General features: G+C 56.9%; 1 protein-coding gene across 1 annotated transcript in view; it reads right to left on the bottom strand.

Annotated features, from left to right (window-relative positions):
• LOC147700452 (sodium/potassium-transporting ATPase subunit alpha-1) overlaps positions 1-15,101 on the bottom strand; it is a 56,588-nt gene extending 41,487 nt beyond the window's left edge. Inside the window, exon 1 of the mRNA XM_086935865.1 lies at positions 14,975-15,101. Coding sequence (XP_086791991.1) covers positions 14,975-15,013 — 39 coding nt within the window. The 5' untranslated portion in view covers positions 15,014-15,101. The remainder of the gene's footprint in view (positions 1-14,974) is intronic.
• Between the last annotated feature and the right edge of the window lie 12,336 nt (positions 15,102-27,437).

Raw genomic sequence — 27,437 nt, 5'->3', positions numbered from 1 at the left:
GGGAGGCGCCAAGAACCGCTTCCAAGAGATGAGGAGAGCAGCACCTTGGATCCGAGAGCCCGACCAATCACAGAGCGCGCTCCAGGCAGCCAATCAGGCTGCGAGCCCCTCACCCCGGATACACGGAGGGCTTGTGCAGGGCTCTGCTGAGACCTGGCCCACCGTCCACTGCAAGAGGCCTGCACTGCAGGGGTCCCTGGCCTAGTGTGCACTGCAGGGGTCCAGCCTGAAGATTCTACCCGTCCCTGCACTGCAGGGGTCCAGCCTGAAGATTCTACCCTGCACTGCAGGGATCCAGCCTGAAGATTCTACCCTGCACTGCAGGGGTCCAGCCTAAGGATTCTACACTGCACTGCAGGGGTCCAGCCCAAGGATTCTACACTGCACTGCAGGGGTCCCTGGCCTAGTGTGCACTGCAGGGGCCCAGCCCAAGGATTCTACACTGCACTGCAGGGGTCCAGCCTAAGGATTCCACCCTTCCCTACACTGCAGGGGCCCCTGGCCTAGTGTGCACTGCAGGGGTCCAGCCTGAAGATTCTACCCCCTCCCTTCACTGCACGGGTCCAGCCTGAAGATTCTACCCTCCACTGCACTGCAGGGGTCCAGCCCAAGGATTCCACCCTGCACTGCAGGGGTCCAGCCTGAAGATTCTACCCCTCCCTACACTGCACTGCAGGGGTCCCTGGCCTAGTGTGCACTGCAGGGGTCCAGCCCAAGGATTCTACACTGCACTGCAGGGGTCCCTGGCCTAGTGTGCACTGCAGGGGTCCAACATAAGGATTCTACCCCTCCCTTCACTTCGGGGGTCCAGCCTAAGGATTCTACCCCTCCCTACACTGCACTGCAGGGGTCCCGGCCTAGTGTGCACTGCAGGGGTCCAGCCTGAAGATTCTACCCCTCCCTTCACTGCACGGTTCCAGCCTGAAGATTCTACCCGTCCCTGCACTGCAGGGGTCCAGCCCAAGGATTCTACCCTCCACTGCACTGCAGGGGTCCCTGGCCTAGTGTGCACTGCAATGCAAGAGTCCAGCCTGAAGATTCTACCCCTCACTGCAATGGTCTCTGGCCTAGTCTGCACTGCACTAAAGGGGTCCAGCCTGAAGATTCTACCCCTCCATACACTGCACTGCAGGGGTCCCTGGCTTAGTGTGCACTGCAGGGGTCCAGCCTAAGGATTCTACCCTGCACTGATCCCTGGCCTAGTCTGCACTGCAGGTGTCCAGCCTAAGGGTTCTAGCCTCCACTGCACTGCAGGGGTTCCCTGCCCTAGTGTGGACTGCAGGGTCCAGCGTAAGGATTCTACCCTTCACTGCGCGGTCCCTGGCCTAGTGTGCACTGCAAGGGTCCAGTCTGATTCTACTCTTCGCTGTACTGCAGGAGCCCCTGGCCTATTGTGTAATACACTGGATAAGTCCCCATAATGATTCTACGCTGCAGGTGTCCCTGGGCCACCATGCACTGCACGAGCCCAACCTAATGATTGCACATAGGTCCTGACCTTGTGCACTGCAAGGCTCCAGCTGAATGATTCTACCCTGCACTGCAGGAGTCCCTGGCCTAGTGTGCACTGCAGGGGTCCAGTCTAAGGATTCTAGCCTGCACGGTCCCTGGCCTAGTGTGCATTGCAGGGGTCCAGCCTGAAGATTCTACCCCTCCCTTCACTGCAGGGGTCCAGCCTACGGGTTCTAGCCTGCACTACAGGAGTCCCTGGCCTAGTGTGCACTGCAGGGGTCCAGCCTGAAGATTCTACACCTCCCTTCACTGCAGGGGGGTCCAGCCTTAAGGATTCTACCCCTCCCTACACTGCACTGCAGGGGTCCCTGGCCTAGTGTGCACTGCAGGGGTCCAGCCTGAAGATCCTACCCCTCCCTTCACTGCAGGGGTCCAGCCTAAGGATTCTAGCCTGCACTACAGGAGTTCCTGGCCTAGTGTGCACTGCAGGGGTCCAGCCTAAGGATTCTACCATGCACAGCACTATAGGAGTCCCTGACCTAGTGTGCACTGCAAACGTCGAGCATAAGGATTCTATTGTGCACTGCACGACAAGCATCCCTGGCCTAGTGTGTGCTGTGCTACAGTGGTCCAGCTCCGTGATCCTACTGTTCACTGCACTGTAGGGGTCCCTGGCCTAGTGTGCTACACGAGTCCAGCCGAATGATTCTACCCTTCACTGCACTGCAGGGCTCCGGGTCCTACTTTGCACTGCCAAAATCAAGCATAACGGTCCTACTATGCACTTCACCACAGGGGTACCTGGCTAAGTGTGCACTCTGCTTAATGATCTCACGTGCACTGCACTAGGGGTCCCTGGTCTAGTGTGCAGTGCACCACAGCGCTCTTGACCCTCCATACCACAGGAGCTTCAAGGGTAACAAGCAAAAAACACAGTTGATGGACAGAATGTAGAACAATGTCTTACATTCACCCCAGTACGAGGATCTAGGCCTAAATCCATCGTTTTTTTTGCACTACACACCACCCTGGGTTAGACACTGGCTATATGCAAATCAGCTCTGACCCTGTGCCTCATGGGAACAGTCCAGTCCGAACTACCAAGCCACGTCTTTCCCAGACCGGAATCAAGCATCCAAGTTCCGGTTTCTGGCTATCAGCCCTCATCAGCCTGGATAGCTTGACTCCAGTGATGTGGAGAGCCTGGGACTAACGTCTGAGTATACCCAGCACAGTCAGGGTGAAAATTGCAAAAAACACAGTTGATGGACAGAACCCAGGGTAGTGTGGAGTGCAAAAAAACGATGGATTTAGGCCCAGATCCTTGTACTGTGGTGAATGTATGACATTGTTCTACATTCTGTCCATCAACTGTGTTTTTTGCAATTTTCACCTCAAGGGTAACAAGGGCACAGGACCCCCAGGCTCGTCAGCATCACCCCAACTCTTGGGATCCTGACCGAGGCCTGTAGATAAAGAAAGGACCACAGTCCTGTACTACAGGGTGAGGAACCCCAAGATACAGACACAGGAAACCCATGCACAACATTTCCAGCAATGCACAAACCACCCCAAAGGCCTGTGCGAATGCCAAGGAGCCCGAGGGCTCACGTTGCGGGCCGAAACATGTTGGCATTCTGAAGAGGGTAAAACTGAATTACGAGTGTTCAGAATAAACCCTGTATGGTTCACGCTTTTATTTTGTACCCCTGGTACCCTATGAATAAACGTATTGTTTGGGTATACCTGTAGGTATTTTTAACATCACTCATTTGGTTTGCTGCAGGGCCAGGTAACATTTCATACAAGAACTCCCATAACATCTTTGGTGGAGTCCGCCCAGGTGGCACCATCTCACCTGGGTGTGGAAAGGAGCCTGTGATGAAGCAGGTCAAGATAAGTGAGCGAGGCGTCGTCTCCAATATCTTTGGATAGCCCATCACCGTAAGCTATTTTGAGGCAAAACAAAGTACATCTGTGGGACCCCTTTGCACTTTTTCCTTTTCTGTCCTCCTCTTGTCGTTTTTGATGGTCTGGGCATCCTTAACGGATACTCAGACACCTGCAGGCGCTTGTTTGTGATGCGATGGTACCTGGGAGATTGCAACTGACCGGCTTCTCTCCCTTTCTAGAGTGAACACGAAGGCCAAGGATAACAGCCGAGGCGTTTGGAGAGCCCAGATTGTATCCAACGCGGCTCCTGATTTTATCCTCACGGATAACACAGTAGGTCCCTTGCTTACTGCTAAGCAGCTGACCGGACCCGTGAACCGGAGCCAGAAAGCTTGTGCGCCTTGAAGCGACACTTCTTGGGCCTTAGGGGTAGTACGCGCTATATAACTATAAAATGCGATGCAAGCTCTTTATTCGCATTTCTCGTTTCACGAGCAGCTCCTAGTCCAGCTGACCTCAGAAGAGACTGGAGCTCACCTTTATTCACAGGCCTTGTGCGAGAGGGGGGGCACCAAATAAATGAAATAATTAGGCTCCTGATAGGCTCGGAAAAGTCAGAACGCTCAATTGCTAGTAATAAAAATCTGGTGTTATTTTTTATGATGCACAAAATAGTTTTTGATATTCATTATATTTCATGTGCAAAGACAGTAGTTTTTGGTGCACGTTGATGTGAGGTCCACGTAAATTGTGCTATGCGTGTGCTGTGTATGATTTTATATTTTATATCATTCAGGATAATGGGGCGACCCGGTGTCCCTCAGAGCCGGAGTATTAGTTACACAGGAAACAATTGGTTCTGTTGGGCGATACAAATGGTGAGATTTTAGGCTATAAGAAATTGAGGCATAGATTTAGAAATGCAATTTGAGGGGGGAAAAAAAGAATGGATTTACAAGAAAAGTCTGAAAATAAACGGTGATCATATTAATTTGGTTTCGTGATGACAGATTAAACCAGGTTTGGTAAATTAAAGTTGGTACCGGCACTTGTGACGTGGAGTGTACCAAGTCAGTCAGTGGCAGCCTGAAGTCTACATACCGCGCCTATGGGGGGCCTCCACACCTGGCAGCCCACCTACCCGTGCAGGGACTCCACGCCTGGCTGCCCACCTACCCGTGCAGGGCCTCCACACCTGGCAGCCCACCTACCCACCTGTGCAGGGCCTCCACGCCTGGCTGCCCACCTATCTACGCAGAGCCTCCACCCCACCTGTGAGAGCCTCCACGCCACCTGTGCAGGGCCTCCAAGCCGGGCTACCCACCGACCTGTGCAGGGCCTCCAAGCCGGGCTACCCACCGACCTGTGCAGGGCCTCCAAGCCGGGCTACCCACCGACCTACCTTTGCATGGCCTTGACGCCTGGCTGCCCACCTACCTACGCGTGCAGAGCCTCCACGCCTATCTACCCACCTTCCTGTGCAGGGCCTCCACTTGGGGCCTTCCGAGGGCTCCCACACCACCGCCACCTGGCCCTTCCGTCGACTCCCACACCACCTGGGCCCTTCCGTGGGCTCATGGGCTCCCACACCACCTGGGCCCTTCCGTGGGCTCCTGGGCCCTTCCATCATGGGCTCCCACACCACCTGGGCCCTTCCATCATGGGCTCCCACACCACCGCCACCTGGGCCCTTCCATCATGGGCTCCCACACCACCTGGTGTGGGCCCTTCGAGGGCTCCCTCACCACCGCCACCTGGGCCCTTCGAGGGCTCCCACACCACCGCCACCTGGGCCCTTCCAAGGGCTCCCTCACCACCGCCACCTGGGCCCTTTCGAGGGCTCCCACACCACCACCGCTACCTGGGCCCTTCGAGGGCTCCCACACCACCACCGCTACCTGGGCCCTTCGAGGGCTCCCACACCACCACCGCCACCTGGGCCCTTCGAGGGCTCCCACACCACCACCGCCACCTGGGCCCTTCGAGGCCTCCCTCACCACCACCGCCACCTGGGCCCTTTCGAGGGCTGAACAAAGAGGAGTTGCTGGACTGTTCCTAAGGAGAACTGGGGAAGATTAGACTGGCGTGACCAAAGGTGTAGGAGTAACACCCTGGGGCATCCATTTTGTTGGATGGATTTGCCTCACACACCCAGAAGGGTGTCATGCTTCATCATTGGCGGTTGCTCCTCGTTGGGGAGGCGGTGCAATCCCCGACGGGCTCACCTCAAAGAGGGGCTCTTTGGCGGAGATCTTTTTATCCAACAGCCTTATGGTGAGGTGTGGGTGGGATGGTGTGTTTAAAAGTGGAAGGGATATTAAAATGTAGCTAGGGGTACCGGAATTAACTTTATTCTGGGGGTCCCCTGGCTGCAATTAAAAGCAAGGGGCTAGCTCACTAGGTGTCAACAAGTTAGGTCAGGTGACCCTAGATGAGACTAGGGGTGAAGATGGTCGACATGTTTCTCGCAGTGGGTAATAGTAGCCCGCGATTCATCAGGACCTTCAAAGGGTGAAACAACAACATGCCAGTGTCATGTGTGTGGTGTGGTGATGTATGTTACCTCTGTGGGTTGTCCTATGCCTACTGGTCAAGAACTAAAGGCCACATGAGGGGTCGGCGGGACTGAACATCAGGGGTGAGCCCTTGGGTAGTAGCTCATAACTCCAGTGTCCGCGCTTGTTGACCTACCCTTCTCCGCCGAGCTCGAGGGCTCCCACACCACCACCGCTACCTGTGCCCTTTCGAGGGCTCCCACACCACCACCGCCACCTGGGCCCTTCCGAGGGCTTCCTCACCACCGCCACCTGGGCCCTTCCGAGGGCTCCCTCACCACCGCCACCTGGGCCCTTCGAGGGCTCCCACACCACCACCGCCACCTGGGCCCTTCGAGGGCTCCCACACCACCACCGCCACCTGGGCCCTTCGAGGGCTCCCACACCACCACCGCCACCTGGGCCCTTCGAGGGCTCCCACACCACCACCGCCACCTGGGCCCTTCCGAGGGCTCCCACACCACCGCCACCTGGGCCCTTCCGAGGGCTCCCACACCACCGCCACCTGGGCCCTTCCGAGGGCTCCCACACCACCACCACCGCCACCTGGGCCCTTCCGAGGGCTCCCACACCACCACCACCGCCACCTGGGCCCTTCCGAGGGCTCCCACACCACCACCACCGCCACCTGGGCCCTTCCGAGGGCTCCCACACCACCACCGCCACCTGGGCCCTTCCGAGTGTTCCCACACCACCACCACCGCCACCTGGGCCCTTCCGAGGGTTCCCACACCACCACCATCGCCACCTGGGCACTTCCGAGGGCTCCCACACCACCACCACCGCCACCTGGGCCCTTCCGAGGGCTCCCACACCACCACCACCACCACCTGGGCCCTTCCGAGGGCTCCCACACCACCACCGCCACCTGGGCCCTTCCGAGTGTTCCCACACCACCACCACCGCCACCTGGGCCCTTCCGAGGGTTCCCACACCACCACCATCGCCACCTGGGCACTTCCGAGGGCTCCCACACCACCACCACCGCCACCTGGGCACTTCCGAGGGCTCCCACACCACCACCGCCACCTGGGCCCTTCCGAGGGTTCCCACACCACCACCACCGCCACCTGGGCCCTTCGAGGGCTCCCACACCACCACCGCCGCCACCTGGGCCCTTCGAGGGCTCCCACACCACCTCCACCGCCACCTGGGCCCTTCCGAGGGCTCCCACACCACCGCCACCTGGGCCCGTCCGAGGGCTCCCACACCACCACCACCGCCACCACCTGGGCCCTTCCGAGGGCTCCCACACCACCACCACCGCCACCTGGGCCCTTCCGAGGGCTCCCACACCACCACCACCGCCACCTGGGCCCTTCCGAGGGCTCCCACACCACCACCACCGCCACCTGGGCCCTTCCGAGGGCTCCCACACCACCACCACCGCCACCTGGGCCCTTTCGAGGGCTCCCACACCACCACCACCGCCACCTGGGCCCTTCCGAGGGCTCCCACACCACCGCCACCTGGGCCCTTCCGAGGGCTCCCACACCACCACCACCGCCACCTGGGCCCTTCCGAGGGCTCCCACACCACCACCACCGCCACCTGGGCCCTTCCGAGGGCTCCCACACCACCACCACCACCGCCACCTGGGCCCTTCCGAGGGCTCCCACACCACCACCACCGCCACCTGGGCCCTTCCGAGGGCTCCCACACCACCACCACCGCCACCTGGGCCCTTCCGAGGGCTCCCACACCACCACCACCACCACCTGGGCTCTTCCGAGGGCTCCCACACCACCACCGCCACCTGGGCCCTTCCGAGGGTTCCCACACCACCACCACCGCCACCTGGGCCCTTCCGAGGGTTCCCACACCACCACCATCGCCACCTGGGCACTTCCGAGGGCTCCCACACCACCACCACCGCCACCTGGGCACTTCCGAGGGCTCCCACACCACCACCGCCACCTGGGCCCTTCCGAGGGTTCCCACACCACCACCACCGCCACCTGGGCCCTTCGAGGGCTCCCACACCACCACCGCCGCCACCTGGGCCCTTCGAGGGCTCCCACACCACCTCCACCGCCACCTGGGCCCTTCGAGGGCTCCCACACCACCGCCACCTGGGCCCTTCCGAGGGCTCCCACACCACCGCCACCTGGGCCCGTCCGAGGGCTCCCACACCACCACCACCGCCACCTGGGCCCTTCCGAGGGCTCCCACACCACCACCACCGCCACCTGGGCCCTTCCGAGGGCTCCCACACCACCACCACCGCCACCTGGGCCCTTCCGAGGGCTCCCACACCACCACCACCGCCACCTGGGCCCTTCCGAGGGCTCCCACACCACCACCACCGCCACCTGGGCCCTTCCGAGGGCTCCCACACCACCGCCACCTGGGCCCTTCCGAGGGCTCCCACACCACCACCACCGCCACCTGGGCCCTTCCGAGGGCTCCCACACCACCACCACCGCCACCTGGGCCCTTCCGAGGGCTCCCACACCACCACCACCACCGCCACCTGGGCCCTTCCGAGGGCTCCCACACCACCACCACCGCCACCTGGGCCCTTCCGAGGGCTCCCACACCACCACCACCGCCACCTGGGCCCTTCCGAGGGCTCCCACACCACCACCACCACCACCTGGGCCCTTCCGAGGGCTCCCACACCACCACCGCCACCTGGGCCCTTCCGAGGGTTCCCACACCACCACCACCGCCACCTGGGCCCTTCCGAGGGTTCCCACACCACCACCATCGCCACCTGGGCACTTCCGAGGGCTCCCACACCACCACCACCGCCACCTGGGCACTTCCGAGGGCTCCCACACCACCACCGCCACCTGGGCCCTTCCGAGGGTTCCCACACCACCACCACCGCCACCTGGGCCCTTCGAGGGCTCCCACACCACCACCGCCACCTGGGCCCTTCGAGGGCTCCCACACCACCACCGCCACCTGGGCCCTTCGAGGGCTCCCACACCACCTCCACCGCCACCTGGGCCCTTCCGAGGGCTCCCACACCACCGCCACCTGGGCCCGTCCGAGGGCTCCCACACCACCACCACCGCCACCTGGGCCCTTCCGAGGGCTCCCACACCACCACCACCGCCACCTGGGCCCTTCCGAGGGCTCCCACACCACCACCACCGCCACCTGGGCCCTTCCGAGGGCTCCCACACCACCACCACCGCCACCTGGGCCCTTCCGAGGGCTCCCACACCACCACCACCGCCACCTGGGCCCTTCCGAGGGCTCCCACACCACCACCACCGCCACCTGGGCCCTTTCGAGGGCTCCCACACCACCACCACCGCCACCTGGGCCCTTCGAGGGCTCCCACACCACCACCACCACCTGGGCCCTTCCGAGGGCTCCCACACCACCACCGCCACCTGGGCCCTTCCGAGGGCTCCCACACCACCACCGCCACCTGGGCCCTTCCGAGGGTTCCCACACCACCACCACCACCGCCACCTGGGCCCTTCCGAGGGTTCCCACACCACCACCACCGCCACCTGGGCACTTCCACACCACCACCGCCACCTGGGCCCTTCCGAGGGTTCCCATACCACCACCACCGCCACCTGGGCCCTTCCGAGGGTTCCCACACCACCACCACCGCCACCTGGGCACTTCCACACCACCACCGCCACCTGGGCCCTTCCGAGGGTTCCCATACCACCACCACCGCCACCTGGGCCCTTCCGAGGGTTCCCACACCACCACCACCGCCACCTGGGCCCTTCGAGGGCTCCCACACCACCACCGCCGCCACCTGGGCCCTTCGAGGGCTCCCACACCACCACCACCGCCACCTGGGCCCTTCCGAGGGCTCCCACACCACCGCCACCTGGGCCCGTCCGAGGGCTCCCACACCACCACCACCGCCACCTGGGCCCTTCCGAGGGCTCCCACACCACCACCACCGCCACCTGGGCCCTTCCGAGGGCTCCCACACCACCACCACCGCCACCTGGGCCCTTCCGAGGGCTCCCACACCACCACCACCACCGCCACCTGGGCCCTTCCGAGGGCTCCCACACCACCACCACCGCCACCTGGGCCCTTCCGAGGGCTCCCACACCACCACCACCGCCACCTGGGCCCTTCCGAGGGCTCCCACACCACCACCACCACCACCTGGGCTCTTCCGAGGGCTCCCACACCACCACCGCCACCTGGGCCCTTCCGAGGGTTCCCACACCACCACCACCGCCACCTGGGCCCTTCCGAGGGTTCCCACACCACCACCATCGCCACCTGGGCACTTCCGAGGGCTCCCACACCACCACCACCGCCACCTGGGCACTTCCGAGGGCTCCCACACCACCACCGCCACCTGGGCCCTTCCGAGGGTTCCCACACCACCACCACCGCCACCTGGGCCCTTCGAGGGCTCCCACACCACCACCACCGCCACCTGGGCCCTTCGAGGGCTCCCACACCACCTCCACCGCCACCTGGGCCCTTCGAGGGCTCCCACACCACCTCCACCGCCACCTGGGCCCTTCCGAGGGCTCCCACACCACCGCCACCTGGGCCCGTCCGAGGGCTCCCACACCACCACCACCACCGCCACCTGGGCCCTTCCGAGGGCTCCCACACCACCACCACCGCCACCTGGGCCCTTCCGAGGGCTCCCACACCACCACCACCGCCACCTGGGCCCTTCCGAGGGCTCCCACACCACCGCCACCTGGGCCCTTCCGAGGGCTCCCACACCACCACCACCGCCACCTGGGCCCTTCCGAGGGCTCCCACACCACCACCACCGCCACCTGGGCCCTTCCGAGGGCTCCCACACCACCACCACCACCGCCACCTGGGCCCTTCCGAGGGCTCCCACACCACCACCACCGCCACCTGGGCCCTTCCGAGGGCTCCCACACCACCACCACCGCCACCTGGGCCCTTCCGAGGGCTCCCACACCACCACCACCACCACCTGGGCCCTTCCGAGGGCTCCCACACCACCACCGCCACCTGGGCCCTTCCGAGGGTTCCCACACCACCACCACCGCCACCTGGGCCCTTCCGAGGGTTCCCACACCACCACCATCGCCACCTGGGCACTTCCGAGGGCTCCCACACCACCACCACCGCCACCTGGGCACTTCCGAGGGCTCCCACACCACCACCGCCACCTGGGCCCTTCCGAGGGTTCCCACACCACCACCACCGCCACCTGGGCCCTTCGAGGGCTCCCACACCACCACCGCCACCTGGGCCCTTCGAGGGCTCCCACACCACCACCGCCACCTGGGCCCTTCGAGGGCTCCCACACCACCTCCACCGCCACCTGGGCCCTTCCGAGGGCTCCCACACCACCGCCACCTGGGCCCGTCCGAGGGCTCCCACACCACCACCACCGCCACCTGGGCCCTTCCGAGGGCTCCCACACCACCACCACCGCCACCTGGGCCCTTCCGAGGGCTCCCACACCACCACCACCGCCACCTGGGCCCTTCCGAGGGCTCCCACACCACCACCACCGCCACCTGGGCCCTTCCGAGGGCTCCCACACCACCACCACCGCCACCTGGGCCCTTTCGAGGGCTCCCACACCACCACCACCGCCACCTGGGCCCTTCCGAGGGCTCCCACACCACCGCCACCTGGGCCCTTTCGAGGGCTCCCACACCACCACCACCGCCACCTGGGCCCTTCGAGGGCTCCCACACCACCACCACCACCTGGGCCCTTCCGAGGGCTCCCACACCACCACCGCCACCTGGGCCCTTCCGAGGGCTCCCACACCACCACCGCCACCTGGGCCCTTCCGAGGGTTCCCACACCACCACCACCACCGCCACCTGGGCACTTCCACACCACCACCGCCACCTGGGCCCTTCCGAGGGTTCCCATACCACCACCACCGCCACCTGGGCCCTTCCGAGGGTTCCCACACCACCACCACCGCCACCTGGGCCCTTCGAGGGCTCCCACACCACCACCGCCGCCACCTGGGCCCTTCGAGGGCTCCCACACCACCACCACCGCCACCTGGGCCCTTCCGAGGGCTCCCACACCACCGCCACCTGGGCCCGTCCGAGGGCTCCCACACCACCACCACCGCCACCTGGGCCCTTCCGAGGGCTCCCACACCACCACCACCGCCACCTGGGCCCTTCCGAGGGCTCCCACACCACCACCACCGCCACCTGGGCCCTTCCGAGGGCTCCCACACCACCACCACCGCCACCTGGGCCCTTTCGAGGGCTCCCACACCACCACCACCGCCACCTGGGCCCTTTCGAGGGCTCCCACACCACCACCACCGCCACCTGGGCCCTTTCGAGGGCTCCCACACCACCGCCACCTGGGCCCTTCGAGGGCTCCCTCACCACCACCACCTGGGCCCTTCGAGGGCTCCCACACCACCACCACCACCTGGGCCCTTCCGAGGGCTCCCACACCACCACCACCACCTGGGCCCTTCCGAGGGCTCCCACACCACCACCGCCACCTGGGCCCTTCCGAGGGCTCCCACACCACCACCGCCACCTGGGCCCTTCCGAGGGCTCCCACACCACCACCGCCACCTGGGCCCTTCCGAGGGTTCCCACACCACCACCGCCACCTGGGCCCTTCCGAGGGTTCCCACACCACCACCGCCACCTGGGCCCTTCCGAGGGCTCCCACACCACCACCGCCACCACCTGGGCCCTTCGAGGGCTCCCACACCACCACCGCCACCTGGGCCCTTCCGAGGGCTCCTACACCACCACCGCCACCTGGGCCCTTCCGAGGGCTCCCACACCACCACCGCCACCTGGGCCCTTCGAGGGCTCCCACACCACCGCCACATGGGCCCTTCGAGGGCTGCATTGTGCAGCGCCCGCTGCTCTCCCAGGGAGCCCACACTCCTGCCCACAGGCAGCTTTGTGAAACCGCATTGTGCACCTTTCCATGAACCGGGTTCGCGGAAAACAAGCCCCGTGGAACCTGCATTCAGCTTTGTGTGCACTTGAGATCAACTTGAGTATGAACAATGCTCGAGCAGCGCGTTCGAAGGGGTTTAAGAAAGCACTGACAGGGATTTTGGGAAAATAAATATATATATATATATATATATCTCCAATCAAGCCCCGCTCCCTTTTAGCGTGCCTTTCAAAGCCAAGGTCCGTGGTGCAGACATTGTATCCTGCACCCTACTGCGAGGAAGAGAATGGTGCTTTAATTATACAATACAGCAATAATCAGGGTGAGTGGGGCCCTGGTGCCACTGCACCTGCTGCACCCGCTGAAGCTCCGCCCCTGCCAAGACACTTGTTGACAAGAGCAGCGCTCTGTCAACGGCGTAAATAGATCAGACGAACAAGTTGACACAGCTGCTCTCACCACACACTCCGACCCTAGGGAGGAGTGAGACCCCCTTGGTGTGCAATGAGTGCATTACCCCCCCCCCTCCCTCTCCCCCCCCAGCACAAAGGAGTTTGGGATCTAAACACAATGATGACAACGTCCAACTTACAACACTTAACTGATTCAATTAACGGACGCAACACTTACTACACCCACTACACTAACAGCTACAAGAGACGGTGCCATGGATGCCACGCCCAACACCCTCGCCTGACCTTTGAACCTACAGCAACGCGCCAAGTGCAGCATAATACAGGGGGAACCACAGGTCCCAGAATGCAGCGCGCTCGTGGCAGCCAGGTGATTGATGCGAGCCTCGCCAGGGCTGGTTGTGCCTTTCATCGGGGGGGGGGGGGGGGGGGGGCTCCTGGTAACAAGCTCCCCCTCAGGCCTGCCCCCGGCGCGAGGGCAGGTGCCAGACACGGGAGCCCCGCCGGGGGCCGAGGTGAAAACACAACGAACGACAATCCCCAGAAAGGTTAATCCACTTACAGAAGAGGCGGGGGGGGGAGGCAAAGTGCATTAGCATTGAATGCTCGCTGCTCCCCCCCCCCCTCGCACACAATGAGCCTGGGACCTGTCACTAATGCGATTACCTCCTGGGGGGGGGGGGGGGGGGCAGGACACGGCTTTGTATGTAAACCCCGGGCTCTGCCCACTCACTGACATCCTATAGCACTCGGCGCCAATGCACCCGCCTCTAGGTGCTTTACAAGTGACCTGATGCAACGTGGATGGGGCAACAAGGCCAGCTGAAGGAGGGGGTCGGAGGTGCCCCCAGGACACGGCTTTATATGTAAACCCCGGACTCTGCCCACTCACTGGCTCATCCTAAAGCACACAGCGCCAATGCATCCGCCTCTAGGTGCTTTACAGGTGGCCGGATGTACCGTGGGTGGGGGCAACAAGGGCAGCAGCACGCGGGGAGGGGTGCGTGCACTGCTCGGTGCCTCGAAGAGCCCGAGGTGGGGTGAAGCGCTCGATCTGCGCCTCGCCTGGAGGGTACAGGCCAGAAGGCTGGGTCCAGCCAGAGTCATAAGGGCCAGTCATAGGTCTATCCTTCGAGGGTAGATTCGAGACTGGTGCAGAGAGTCGGTGCTCGAGCGGGGCTGGGGCAGAGTCGGTGCTCGAGCGGGGCTGGGGCCGAGTCAGTGCTCGTGTGGGGCTGCCTGGGGCAGAGTCGGTGCTCGTGTGGGGCTGGGGCAGAGTCGGTGCTCGTGTGGGGCTGGGGCAGGCACTGGGACAGGTTCTGGGGCCTTTGAAGGACTCACAGAACTGAACATGTACAACGCACGTTACAGGTCAAGCCGAGGGGACACGCAGACTGCAGGCCTGGGGGGCTGCGGGAGCAGCCTCGGAGAGGCCTGGGGGGCTGCTGGGGGCAGACAGGGCAGCCTTTGAGCGCCGGTGACATTGGTCGGGATCAGTAAAGCAGGGGAGGGGGGTGGGCAGAGTCAGTGGTCAGCGCTGGATGTGGAGGGTGAAGTTACAAGCTGGCAGGGCTGGGGCGGGTAGCAGGTGTCGGCTCACAAGTACGTGTCAGCGCGGCTGGGGCAGGGGCAGTCTCTAAAGGCCAGTGTCGTCTGCTCGTTCATAGCGGGCGGGCATCCCACACCGGCCCAAGGAGTCAAAATACCCCCCAATGGGATTCAGAGAAAACTGTTTAGAAGACCGGCACACATTTCCAGAAGAGAGATTTTTAAACGTAACCTCTATAGATAACCCCCAAATATGAACATTGAGTTTTAGCCAACCTTCCCGAGAAGCGGGTCCATTCCTTGTCCGTCCTCCATGACCTCCGGCCCCAGCTCAACCGACTCCGCGAAAAGCTTTTTTTTATTTTTATTTAAAAGAAAAAATACCCGCTCTCATTGGGCCTTAAAGAGCCAGAGCAGGCCTATAAATCAGCGCGCTGTGGCGCACGCCCCTCACACTTTATTCCATTTCAGCTGTGGGCAGGCCAAGCCCCGCCCACTCCCATTGCATTCTGGTACTTGCAGTCCTGGTCAGCACAACCGCAGGCGGGGACTTTGCGGCTGCTAAGCGTCGCGTTTTACAGTCGAGGCACCAAGTCTACACCCATACATGGGTACAATGCATGCTGGGGGTTGTAGGCCCATGTTTCTACCTCGATGAAATGCCACCCCCTCCCTGAGTCCAGGGAGGGACACTTAAGGCAAGTAAAGTGAGACTGTGTGTGAATGTTTACTATTGCCAGCCACGTGTCCACCGTCGGCCTCTTTCCATGGCGCACGTGGGCTCGTTGTATGCAACTTTATGTGCCTAGCTATGTCATGTGTTTCTTGGCCTTTCTTTTTCTTTATTCTAATTTGTTTTCGGCCCCACATACGTCTGCTGTTAATGTTATATAACAAAAATCGACAATAAAAAAATATTTAAAAATTCACCGCTCCAGTTCCCTATTATGGCTTTTTGCCATTTTCTTGATTTTTTTTTTTTTTGGGGGGGTGGGCTTTTTATTGTGTTGTTTGTGCCTTTTTAATTGCGTTGGTACTTCTAAATGCTTGACACATTTCCCTGAAGTCAGTCTGTTTTCTCTGCCCTCGCTGCCGGGGGAGGGGCTGGTGCAGACCCTTGAGGCCTCTGTCCGGGCATTGCACGTTAGAGACCCCCGGAGGTCTGCACTGCCACCCACCCCAAGGAATAATTCACTTTCTTACAGTGCTGCCGTGGACTCTTCAGGCCTCGGATAGGTCGCCCGGGGGCCGGCGGAGCGATGCGCGTGGTCAGGGGCCTCGAGGCGTTCTTCAAGGCTGACCCCTCCAGGTGTGCCCACCTTGTGTCGTGTTCGCTGTATGGGGATGCAGCAGGTGCAGATAGCGCCTAGCTCCTTCTTTGCGGTGCTGGGTGGCGGAGGGTGGTGCTACAGCTGACCCCGCGTCCGCCAGGCGTCAACGTGGGTGATGCACCAGGTAGAAATGATGTGACATGCGGGACCTTAAGTGGGCCGGGTCTCATCGGGTCTGAGCACCGGCAGTTTTATGAAGGGGCCTCGAAACGGCTCTGTTTTGTGCCCTGACTGCACTGACAGCAGCCCATCCATGTGCGCGTGGTGAGCGTTGTAGGGGAAGGGAAATTCTTGAAGAGAGTCATGTTCTCTCTGGATTTCCCTTCTCTTTTTGAAACTCAGATGCAGCGACATGTCGTGGTGTCACCAGGGCTTTAATTGGAAGCTTTTTCAATATTATGAAAAAGCCACAAGCCATAATTGCTGCTTATTTATTTTATGCAACTAACAACCATTGACAAAGCCAATAGTCCTGACTTGTTGTAGGTATGATGTTACTTGTATCACATATCTGGATGCAACGACAGAACAAACAACATACAAATCGGGCGGTCACTATGCTATGTTACAAAAACAGGGGTCTTACCCAAAGTAGTCACTGGGACCGGGGTGATTGTAGTACTGAGAAGAGGGTCTCAGAACATAGGAGGACGTGCATATATATACATGAGATAATTAAGAATCTAATTCTGGAAATAGTAACAACATTGTTATTTAATGACAATGTGTACGTACTTTCCCATCATACAAAATTATTTAACACAATTAGCATGTATTAAGTGCCCCATGAAGGAGAAGGGACGGGGTTTGAGAGTGTCCTTTGACCTTACTATTCACTATAGTAACAAGCATTTGCAATGCAATAGGTCTTGCATTAGGAAAGTTTGAGCTATTGGTCTTGTAAATGACAAATTTTTTATTTATGTGTTGGTTTTGAAAATAGCTAAATTAATAGTTTTGTCATTTACAATGCCAATAATTTTAACTTTCGCAAATGTGACACCTATAGCATTTGTAATGCAATATGTGTTGTATTTACGTGACTTAGATGTATTGATATTACAAATAACAATGGCTTCTTTTTTTAAATAATTAATACTTAAATAAAGGTTAATTTAATTTATAATGGCAATAGCTTAAACTTTTGTAAATAACTTTTGTGAAGATTATGTTCAGTGTATTTTATTGTGACTAAAATCTAAGAACGTATTACAAAATGCACAAGTGGTGAAATACCAGGGGCATTTATGAGTATGCACTTTAATATGTGCACCAGCAAATATTCTGAGTTCACAATTTGTGAAAATACGTATGATCTTAAATGGCAGGGTGGGGGGGACTTCTATTGCACTCCCACAGCACCCTCTTTCACTTGCATCGATTTCAGTGCACATCAAGACATAAGACACAGAATATTTGCAATGTAGCTGCTCCACTAGCTGAGTAAGTAAGACTGCACCCTAATGGATACCCTTTCAGTTGGCACACCTTTCAGACCACGGGGAATCGCTGCCGGCACATAGCGCACCGGAGCCGCACCTATGACACTGTGCTTCCATTAACACCCGGTGGTGCTGTGAACTGGGCAACAGAAGCAGAAAGGGCACCATTGCAGCAGATGAGTGGACTGCTACTGCAGTGATCAGACAGCGGTCTGCAGGTGGACTTGTGAGCCCCAAGTCCAACGTGCACAGTCCGGAGAGACAGAATAGCCTTTGCACCCCGAGGGTGGGGGGGGGGGCATGGAACACAGTGATTACTCCCACTGGGATGATTTGGGAGGGAAGAGACACAGAGTTGTGGAGACCTAGGGGCCCACCCTGAACACACGGAGCAGACACCGAGGGCAGCGCAGCTCCTGCAGCCATGTGAGTGCAGCCACCCCTGGCGAGCAGTATTCCAGCTGGCAACCCTTTTCAGGACAAAGAGAACTGCAGTGGGCACGGAGTGCGGTGTGGCAACGCACACGACTGTGTGTTCTCCTTGGTCCCCCAATGCACTGTGAACTGCGTGATAGGAGCGGTAGGAGCCAGCGCTATCCCGGAGCAGTCTGGAATCATTAAATTAGGAAGATGAGAAATATTCCTCAGGGAGGCCTCAAGTATCAGAAGATCCGATGTCAATACTACCAGTATAACAGGCTAGGACAGGCAGAGAGGGCTGTTTTTGACTCCTTACCCCTCCTCCCGGTACTCACACCGTGTGAGCGATGCGAATGTCGACAGAACACCGATCCCAGAAACTGTTCACTGACAAGTCGGGTTGCTGCTGCCTACACTCTCCTATATATTAACTGGTGCCACCACATGCACCTGTGCAGTGTCCCACCTCTTGGCAGGTCAGCCATCTCGCACTGGGGTGCCCGGAGCATGAAGACTGATTGGTCACTACTGCAGAAGCCTGCTGGGCTCTAGAGTGTTCATCAATAACCAAGTGTGTACAATTCTGACTACCTGCTATTGCTGCCCCCACAAGCCAAAGCCCTGACCAGGGATCCTGCCCATACGATAACGAAAGGGTGTGAGAATGCAGGCGCCCTGTCTCCAAGCAATACCAGGAAAACCTACAAGTGGACCTGTGCCCTGAACACACTGGCTGAACTGGACAAATCAGAGGGTTTGCCCTCTGCTTCGTACTGGCCCCTGACCGAAGCGACAAACCTCATTGCCTGGGGTGTTGAGTGCCCTGCTGTTCCAGCGGTGAAAGGGTGTGGCAGTTCAAACTCCTACGCGTCCCCTAAGGGAGCACATGACACAGCATAACCGGCGGCGTCAGCACTGAAAATATATAAAGTGTATTAGATCCTAATATTGCCCAGTATCGGAGAGACGGCAACATAATAGGCAAGTACATTAAGAAAAAGCATTGGCCGCGCGAATTCGAATTCGAGGGTGCCTACCGCTCTTGCCCCCGAAAAAAATCACAGCCGCAGCCCTGCTCCATGAAAACCGGAAGTCTGGCACTTTTGGCCGAGACGGGGGCGGGGCCTGCAATCCGGCAGGAAGTCCCGCCCGCCGCCGCCGAGGAAGAAGTGAAGCCGGCCGACTGATGGCCTCTCCGCAACCCGGGGCTCCCATGAGACGAGACTGCGCAGAGAGGATCCCGATCCCCAGCAACAGCCCGGTGAGTGCCCGACCAGCGCTGCAGAGGACACACGGAACACGCCAAAAGAGCCCGGTGAGTGGGAGGGGAGCGGGGTGTACGCGCGTGTGTCTGTGTGTGTTCGAATGTGTCTGTGTGTGCGTGTGGGTCTGCGTGTGTGTATGCAGTGTGTGTGGCTGTGCGCATGCGTGAGTGTGGAGTGTGTTTGCGCAAGGGAATGTGGCACGAGAGGGGCACAGCGACGTGCGCACTCACGAGGTCAAATCTGAGCAAATCTGCGCTCGTGCACCCTCTCGTGTCCACATTCCCAAATACGGGTAACATTAGGTCTGAAGCAGACACCATCAATGCTCACGCATTGAGGGTAGGTCTGCTCAACCTAAAAATGGTTCATGGAGTACGGACCAGCGGTTCAAAAATATTTACACGAACAACATGCTTCCAAGAAAAATACAATAAATCATATATATGGAGGGAAGCTGAGAAAGAGAAGAGCTGTCAACGTTTCGACCCACGGATAGTTGCAGGCAGTGGATGTTGCCTTGCTAGGGGGTCTTCATCAGGACAAGACTGGGGCGGGTTATCTATAAGGGATAAGGGACAGGTTGCCAAAGGGCCAGTCACGGAACTAATCATATCTTTACTATAATTACAGCACAAAAGGTTCAATGGCGAGGGTAAGGTATAATTACCATGCAGAGGATGTTAGGATCATGGTAAGGATGGTCTCATAGTGATCAAGGAACATCAAATGACTGGAGTGGCAACAGCGTAGCCAAACCCACTCTCCTATTGTTGATTGCATTTTCTGGAGAAAGAAACACAATAGGCAACCGGTTGTAAGTCTCAAGTCACTGTGAGAAGAATTAAGGTGTTATCACGTGCCGTTGAAAAAAACTTACGATTGAACTTGGGGTAGAGGCATCAATAATGTTCAGCCGGCAGTCCGGCAGCTAAAGGGGTGAACTTGGATCAGCTTAGTAAATCCCGCCGGAACACCCATCGGGAAAACTACAGGGGGTAGAAGAAAAGCTGATGGTGGCAGAGCATGAATTACTATACCACAGACAGTTATATCGAGTTGCTAGTGGCATAGGTGAGATCGGATAGGGGAGGAAATACCTTTTCTCAGAGAACAATCCGTCAACACGCGCGGTCCACAATGGTGGCCTGGCCCTGCTAGCATTGGGTCTCATAGCAACCGAAGTCACGTGACCAGGGGGAGGGCTAGTCAGAAAAAATACTCTTCGAAAAGTGGTAAACAGGATTGGGCGCACGCTGATCCACCTCTCAGCTGGATTGCCCCTGTGCATTCTGGGTCATGCAGTTCGTGTGTCTTCGCAAATGAAAAAAAGAAAGGGTTTGTAAGTGTTTCACCAAGTTTGGTGCAAGTAGGTACTTGGTATCTCCAGGCATCTCTAGGCACGAGACTCGACTCGTGTTTCTGGATCAATATCCTTCATCAGTAGAGTTAAGTAATGAGGCCGCTGAGTAGGCTGCCCAACAACAGTCACAGGCTTCGATGCCTCCCGGGCACGCAGGTGCAGCACCACTATCTCGTCAGCTAGGGAGGCTCGCCGGAGCCCTTAAACAGTAAACAGGATTAGCGCAACGCTGCTCCACCTCTCAGCTGGATTGCCCAGGTGCATTCTGGGTCATGCAGTTCGTGTGTCTTCGCAAATGAAAAAAGAAAGGGTTTGTAAGTGTTTCAACTAGATTGGTGCAAGTAGGTGCTTGGTATCTCCAGGCATCTCTAGACACGAGACTCGACTCGTGTTTCTGGATCAATATCCTTCATCTGTAGAGATAAGTAATGAGGCCGCTGAGTAGGCTGCCCAACAACAGTCACAGGCTTCGATGCCTCCCGGGCGCGCAGGTGCAGCACCACTAGCTCGTCAGTGTCAAGGCCGTCTGGATCCTGTTCCTCAGGGTTGTGTGATGCTATATGGGGGCCCAACTCTGAATCGACCCAAGTCCGGTTTGTAGAATGCACAGACTTTTGGGAGCGATTGAGCGGGGGGAAAAGAAACAGGGAAGGGGACTGCAGGGATGTAGACCTGCAAGGGAGACAAAAGTAGACAACCACAGGTCAACCTTATCTATTCTATCAATCTATCTTTTCTAGAATCACTGTTCTGTAATCCTACCTTGTCAAAATTAAAGACCTCCTATATTCTGGATGTTTCCACGAAATAGATACACAGAGTATGTTCAATATCTGTAAGCATCAGCAGAAAGAAGGTAGATGAAGTCGCACTTAAGAACAAATCCAAGAACCCTTGTAATAACCAGATTACTCCGCTAGGTCTTCCCCTAAAAGTTGCAGTTGTGAATAAAGAATAACAAAGTCACTAATAATCCTTAGCTTAAACACATCGCTTATCTCACTCGATAATATGTGTAATTTAGTAGGACAAGGTATAGGGGGTTTTAACCTCTCTGCATGAGACAAGCCTGTCTCCTCCAACAGAGAGAACAACCTCCCCAGCGCCTCTATGTGCGCACTCCTCCTCTGCACGAGTACGCTTGAAATACGACTCAGCCAACAGAGGAGCTTGCAAGCGTTTTAACCTCTCTGCAAAGAGACCAGCCGGTCCCCAACCAACAGAGAGCACAACTGCCCAAGTGCTTCTAGGTGCGCACTCCTCCTCTGCACGAGAACGCGAGAAAAGCATCTCAGCCAACAGAGGAGAATACCATGGTGTCCACAAAATACCTGGAACTCGAGTCGAGTAAAGCGTAGACTGTAGTCGGTCGAAATCAACCACCGAAGAACTGGAAACTCGTCTTGTCCTAGACACTGCGAAGAACAAACTCTGCCATGGGGAACCCAAGGACCGTAGAAACAATTATCGGCAGCGCTCCTTAGCGTTCTTGCCGTTTTGTAGTCTGCTGTGTGCGTCAGAGCGACAACTTGCCTGATTACAACCTGATGCTTTCGCGCGACTGGCGCTAAGCTTCATGGGATACGTAGTTTATTGCCGGCATCCTTGCTGCCGTCTCTCACGCTTCTCGCGTGTAATCCGGAACATCTTTCCTCTACAGAAGTCAATCAGCTAGCGTAATCACCGGAGCCGCTTCAGCGCAGTTGTGACAGTCACCTAGGGAGGCTCGCCGGAGCCCTTAAACAGTAAACAGGATTGGGCGCACGCTGCTCCACCTCTCAGCTGGATTGCCCCTGTGCAATCTGAGTCATGCAGTTCGTGTGTCTCCGCAAATGAAAAAAGAAAGGGTTTGTAAGTGTTTCACCAAGTTTGGTGCAACTAGGTACTTGGTATCTCCAGGCATCTCTAGACATGTGACTCGAATCGTGTTTCTGGATCAATATCCTTCATCAGTAAAGATAAGTAATGAGGCCGCTGAGTAGGCTGCCCAACAACAGTCACAGGCTTTGATGCCTCCCGGGCGCGCAGGTGCAGCACCACTAGCTCGTTAGCTAGGGAGGCTTGCGGGAGCCCTTAAACAGTAAACAGGATTGGCAGAACGCTGCTCCACCTCTCAGCTGGATTGCCCCTGTGCATTCTGGGTCATGCAGTTTGTGTGTCTTCGCAAATGAAAAAAGATAGGGTTTGTTAGTGTTTCACCAAGTTTGGTGCAAGTAGGTATTTGGTATCTCCAGGCAAACTGATCTCTACTGATGAAGGATACTATCCAGAAACACGAGCCATGTCTTGTGTCTAGAGATACCTTATACCAAGTACCTACTTGCACCAACCTTGGTGAAATTCTTACGAACTTTGTCCTGAATCATACGAACTGCATGTACCAGAATGCGAAGGGGCGACCCGTCTGAGAGGTCAGGAGTGTGCTCCCTCCCTGTTTCCTGCTTAGGGCTCCCGTGAGCCTCTGTAGCTGACAAGCTATAGGTGAAGCACCTCCGTGCCCGAGAGGCAACAAAGCCTGGATTGTTTGGCAGCATCTTAGCCACCCCAAACTGATCTCTACTGATGAAGAATACTACCCAGAAACGCGAGCCATGTCTCGTGTCTAGAGATACCTTATACAAGTACATACTTGCACCAACCTTGGTGAAATACTTACAAACTTTGCCCTGAATCATAAGAACTGCATGTACCAGAATGCAAAGGGGTGACCCGGCTGAGAGGTTAGGAGTGTGCTCCCTCCCTGTTTCCTGTTTAGGGCTCCCGTGAGCCTACTTTGCTGATGAGCTATAGGTGAAGCACCTCGGCGCCGGAGAGGCAAAGAAGCCTGGATTGTTTGGCAGCCTCTTAGCCACCCCAAACTGATCTCTACTGATGAAGGATACTATCCAGAAACACGAGCCATGTCTCGTGTCTAGGGATACCTTATACCAAGTACCTACTTGCACCAACCTTGGTGAAATACTTACGTACTTTGTCCTGAATCATACGAACTGCATGTACCAGAATGCGAAGGGGTGACCCGGCTGAGAGGTTAGGAGTGTGCTCCCTCCCTGTTTCCTGTTTAGGGCTCCCGTGAGCCTCCGTAGCTGACGAGCTGTAGGTGAAGCACCTCCTCGCCCGAGAGGCAACGAAGCCTAGATTGTTTGGCAGCCTCTTAGCCACCCCAAACTGATCTCTACTGATGAAGGATACTATCCAGAAACACAAGCCATGTCTCATGTCTAGAGATACCTGATTCCAAGTACCTACTTGCACCAACCTTGGTGAAATACTTACAAACTTTTTCCTGAATCATACGAACTGCATGTACCAGAATGCGAAGGGGTGACCCGGCTGAGAGGTCGGGAGTGTGCTCCCTCCCTGTTTCCTATTTAGGGCTCCTGTGAGCCTCCGTAGCTGACGAGCTATAGGGGATGCACCTCCGCGCCCAAAAGGCAACGAAGCCTGGATTGTTTGGCAGCCTCTTAGCCACCCCAAACTGATCTCTACTGATGAAGGATACTATCCAGAAACACGAGCCATGTCTCGTGTCTAGAGATACCTTATACCAAGTACCTACTTGCACCAACCTTGGTGAAAAACGTACGAACTTTGTCCTGAATCATATGAACTGCATGTACCAGAATGCGAAGGGGGGACCTGTTTCCTGTTTAGGGCTCCCGTGAGCCTCCGTAGCTGACCAGCGGTTCAAAAATATTTACACGAATAACATGCTTCCAAGAAAAATACAATAAATCATATATATGGAGGGAAGATGAGAAAGAGAAGAGCTGTCAACGTTTCGACCCACGGATAGTTGCAGGCAGTGGATTTTGCCTTGCTAGGGGGTCTTCATCAGGACAAGGGTGGTTCGGTTGCCAAAGGGTCAATCACGGAACTAATCCTATGTTTACTATAATTACAGCACAAAAGGTTCAATGGTGAGGGAGAGGTATAATTACCATGCGCTGGATGTTAGGATCATGGTAAGGATGGTCTCATAGTGATCGAGGAACATCAAATGACTGGAGTGGCAACAGCGTAGCCAAACCCACTCTCCTATTGTTGATTGCATTTTCTGGAGAAAGAAACACAATAGGCAACCGGTTGTAAGTCTCAAGTCACTGTGAGAAGAATTAAGGTGTTATCACGTGCCGCTGAAAAAAACTTACGATTGAACTTGGGGTAGAGGCATCAATAATGTTCAGCCGGCAGTCCGGCAGCTAAAGGGGTGAACTTGGATCAGCTTAGTAAATCCCGCCGGAACACCGATCGGGAAAACTACAGGGGGTAGAAGAAAAGCTGATGGTGGCAGAGCATGAATTACTATACCACAGACAGTTATATCGAGTTGCTAGTGGCATAGGTTAGATCGGACAGGGGAGGAAATACCTTTTCTCGGAGAATAATCCGTCAACACGCGCGGTCCACAATGGTGGCCTGGCCCTGCTAGCATTGGGTCTCATAGCAACCGAAGTCACATGACCAGTGGGAGGGCTAGTCAGCTATCATGGGCATAGAAAAAATACTCTTTGAAAAGTGGTAAACAGGATTGGGCGCACGCTGATCCACCTCTCAGCTGGATTGCCCCTGTGCATTCTGGGTCATGCAGTTTGTGTGTCTTCGCAAATGAAAAAAGAAAGGGTTTGTAAGTGTTTCACCAAGTTTGGTGCAAGTAGGTACTTGGTATCTCCAGGCATCTCTAGGCACGAGACTCGACTCGTGTTTCTGGATCAATATCCTTCATCAGTAGAGATAAGTAATGAGGCCGCTGAGTAGGCTGCCCAACAACAGTCACAGGCTTCGATGCCTCCCGGACGCGCAGGTGCAGCACCACTAGCTCGACAGCTAGGGAGGCTCGCGGGAGCCCTTAAACAGTAAACAGGATTGGCGGCACGCTGCTCCACCTCTCAGCTTAATTGCCCTTGTGCATTCTGGGTCATGCAGTTCGTGTGTCTTCGCAAATGAAAAAAGATAGGGTATGTAAGTGTTTCACCAAGTTTGGTGCAAGTAGGTATTTGGTATCTCCAGGCAAACTGATCTCTACTGATGAAGGATACTATCCAGAAACACGAGCCATGTCTCCTGTCTAGAGATAACTTATACCAAGTACCTACTTGCACCAACCTTGGTGAAATACTTACGAACTTTGTCCTGAATCATACGAACTGCATGTACTAGAATGTGAAGGGGCGACCCGGCTGAGAGGTCAGGAGTGTGCTCCCTCCCTGTTTCCTGTTTAAGGCTCCCGTGAGCCTCCGTAGGTGATGAGCTATAGGTGAAGCACCTCCACGCCAGAGAGGCAACGAAGCCTTGATTGTTTTGCAGCCTCTTAGCCACCCCAAACTGATCTCTACTGATGAAGGATACTATCCACAAACACGAGCCATGTCTCGTGTCTAGAGATACCTTACACCAAGTACCTACTTGCACCAACCTTGGTGAAATCCTTACGAACTTTGTCCTGAATCATATGAACTGCATGTACCAGAATGTGAAGGGGCGACCCGGCTGAGAGGTCAGGAGTGTGCTCCCTCCCTGTTTCCTGTTTAGGGCTCCTGTGAGCCTCCGTAGCTGATGAGCTATATATGAAGCACCTCCCCGCCCGAGAGGCAACAAAGCTTGGATTGTTTGGTAGCCTCTTAGCCACCCCAAACTGATCTCTACTGATGGAGGATACTATCCAGAAACGCGAGCCTTGTCTCTGGTCTAGAGATACCTTATACCAAGTACCTACTTGCACCAACCTTGGTGAAATACTTACGAACTTTGTCCTGAATCATACGAATTGCATGTACCAGAATGCGAATGGGTGACCCGGCTGAGACGTCAGGAGTGTGCTCCCTCCCTGTTTCCTGTTTAGGGCTCCTGTGAGCCTCCGTAGCTGACGAGCTGTAGGTGAAGCACCTCCGCACCCGAGAGGCAACAAAGCCTGGATTGTCTGGCAGCCTCCTAGCCACCCCAAACTGATCTCTACTGATGAAGGATACTATCCAGAAACAGAAGCCATGTCTCGTGTCTAGAGATACCTTATACCAAGTACCTACTTGCACCAACCTTGGTGAACACCCTTGCTACTGTACCTCGCATCAACAAAACCACCATGGGAGGTAGATCCTTCTCCTACCTGGCAGCTAAAACCTGGAACTCCCTTCCCACTCACCTTCGCCTCACTCAGAACCACCTAGCATTCAGAAAGCAACTTAAAATTTGGATATTCGACAAGTAATTCCCCACCCTTCATCAAGCGCCTTGAGACCCTCTGGGTATGTAGTGCGCTATATAAATCTCTGACTTGACTTGACTTGACTAGAATCATATGAACTGCATGTACCAGAATGCGAAGGGGCGACTCGGTTGAGAGGTCAGGAGTGTGCTCCCTCCCTCTTTCCTGTTTAGGGCTCCTGTGAGCCTCCGTAGCTGACGAGCTATATATGAAGCCCCTCCGCGCCCGAGAGGCAACAAAGCCTGGATTGTTTGGCAGCCTCTTAGCCACCCCACACTTATCTCTACTGATGAAGGATACTATCCAGAAACACGAGCCATGTCTCGTGTCTAGAGATACCTTATACCAAGTACCTACTTGCACCAACTTTGGTGAAATACTTACGAACTTTGTCCTGAATCATACGAACTGCATGTACCAGAATGCGAAGGGGCGACCCGGCTGAGAGGTCAGGAGTGTGCTACCTCCCTGTTTCCTGTATAGGGCTCCCGTGAGCCTCCGTAGCTGATGAGCTATAGGTGAAGCACCTCCGCGCCCGAGAGGCAACGAAGCCTGGATTGTTTGGCAGCCTCTCAGTAACCCAAAACTGATCTCTACTGATGAAGGACACTATCCAGAAACACGAGCCATGTTTCGTGTCTAGAGATACCTTATACCAAGTACCTACTTGCACCAACCTTGGTGAAATACTTACGAACTTTGTCCTGAATCATACG

This window comes from Lissotriton vulgaris, chromosome 8, assembly GCF_964263255.1.
Source record: "Lissotriton vulgaris chromosome 8, aLisVul1.2, whole genome shotgun sequence".
Classification (NCBI taxonomy): Eukaryota; Metazoa; Chordata; class Amphibia; order Caudata; family Salamandridae; genus Lissotriton; species Lissotriton vulgaris.
The sequence above is the reverse complement of the archived record's forward strand: the minus strand, read 5'-3'. Positions and strand labels throughout refer to the sequence as shown.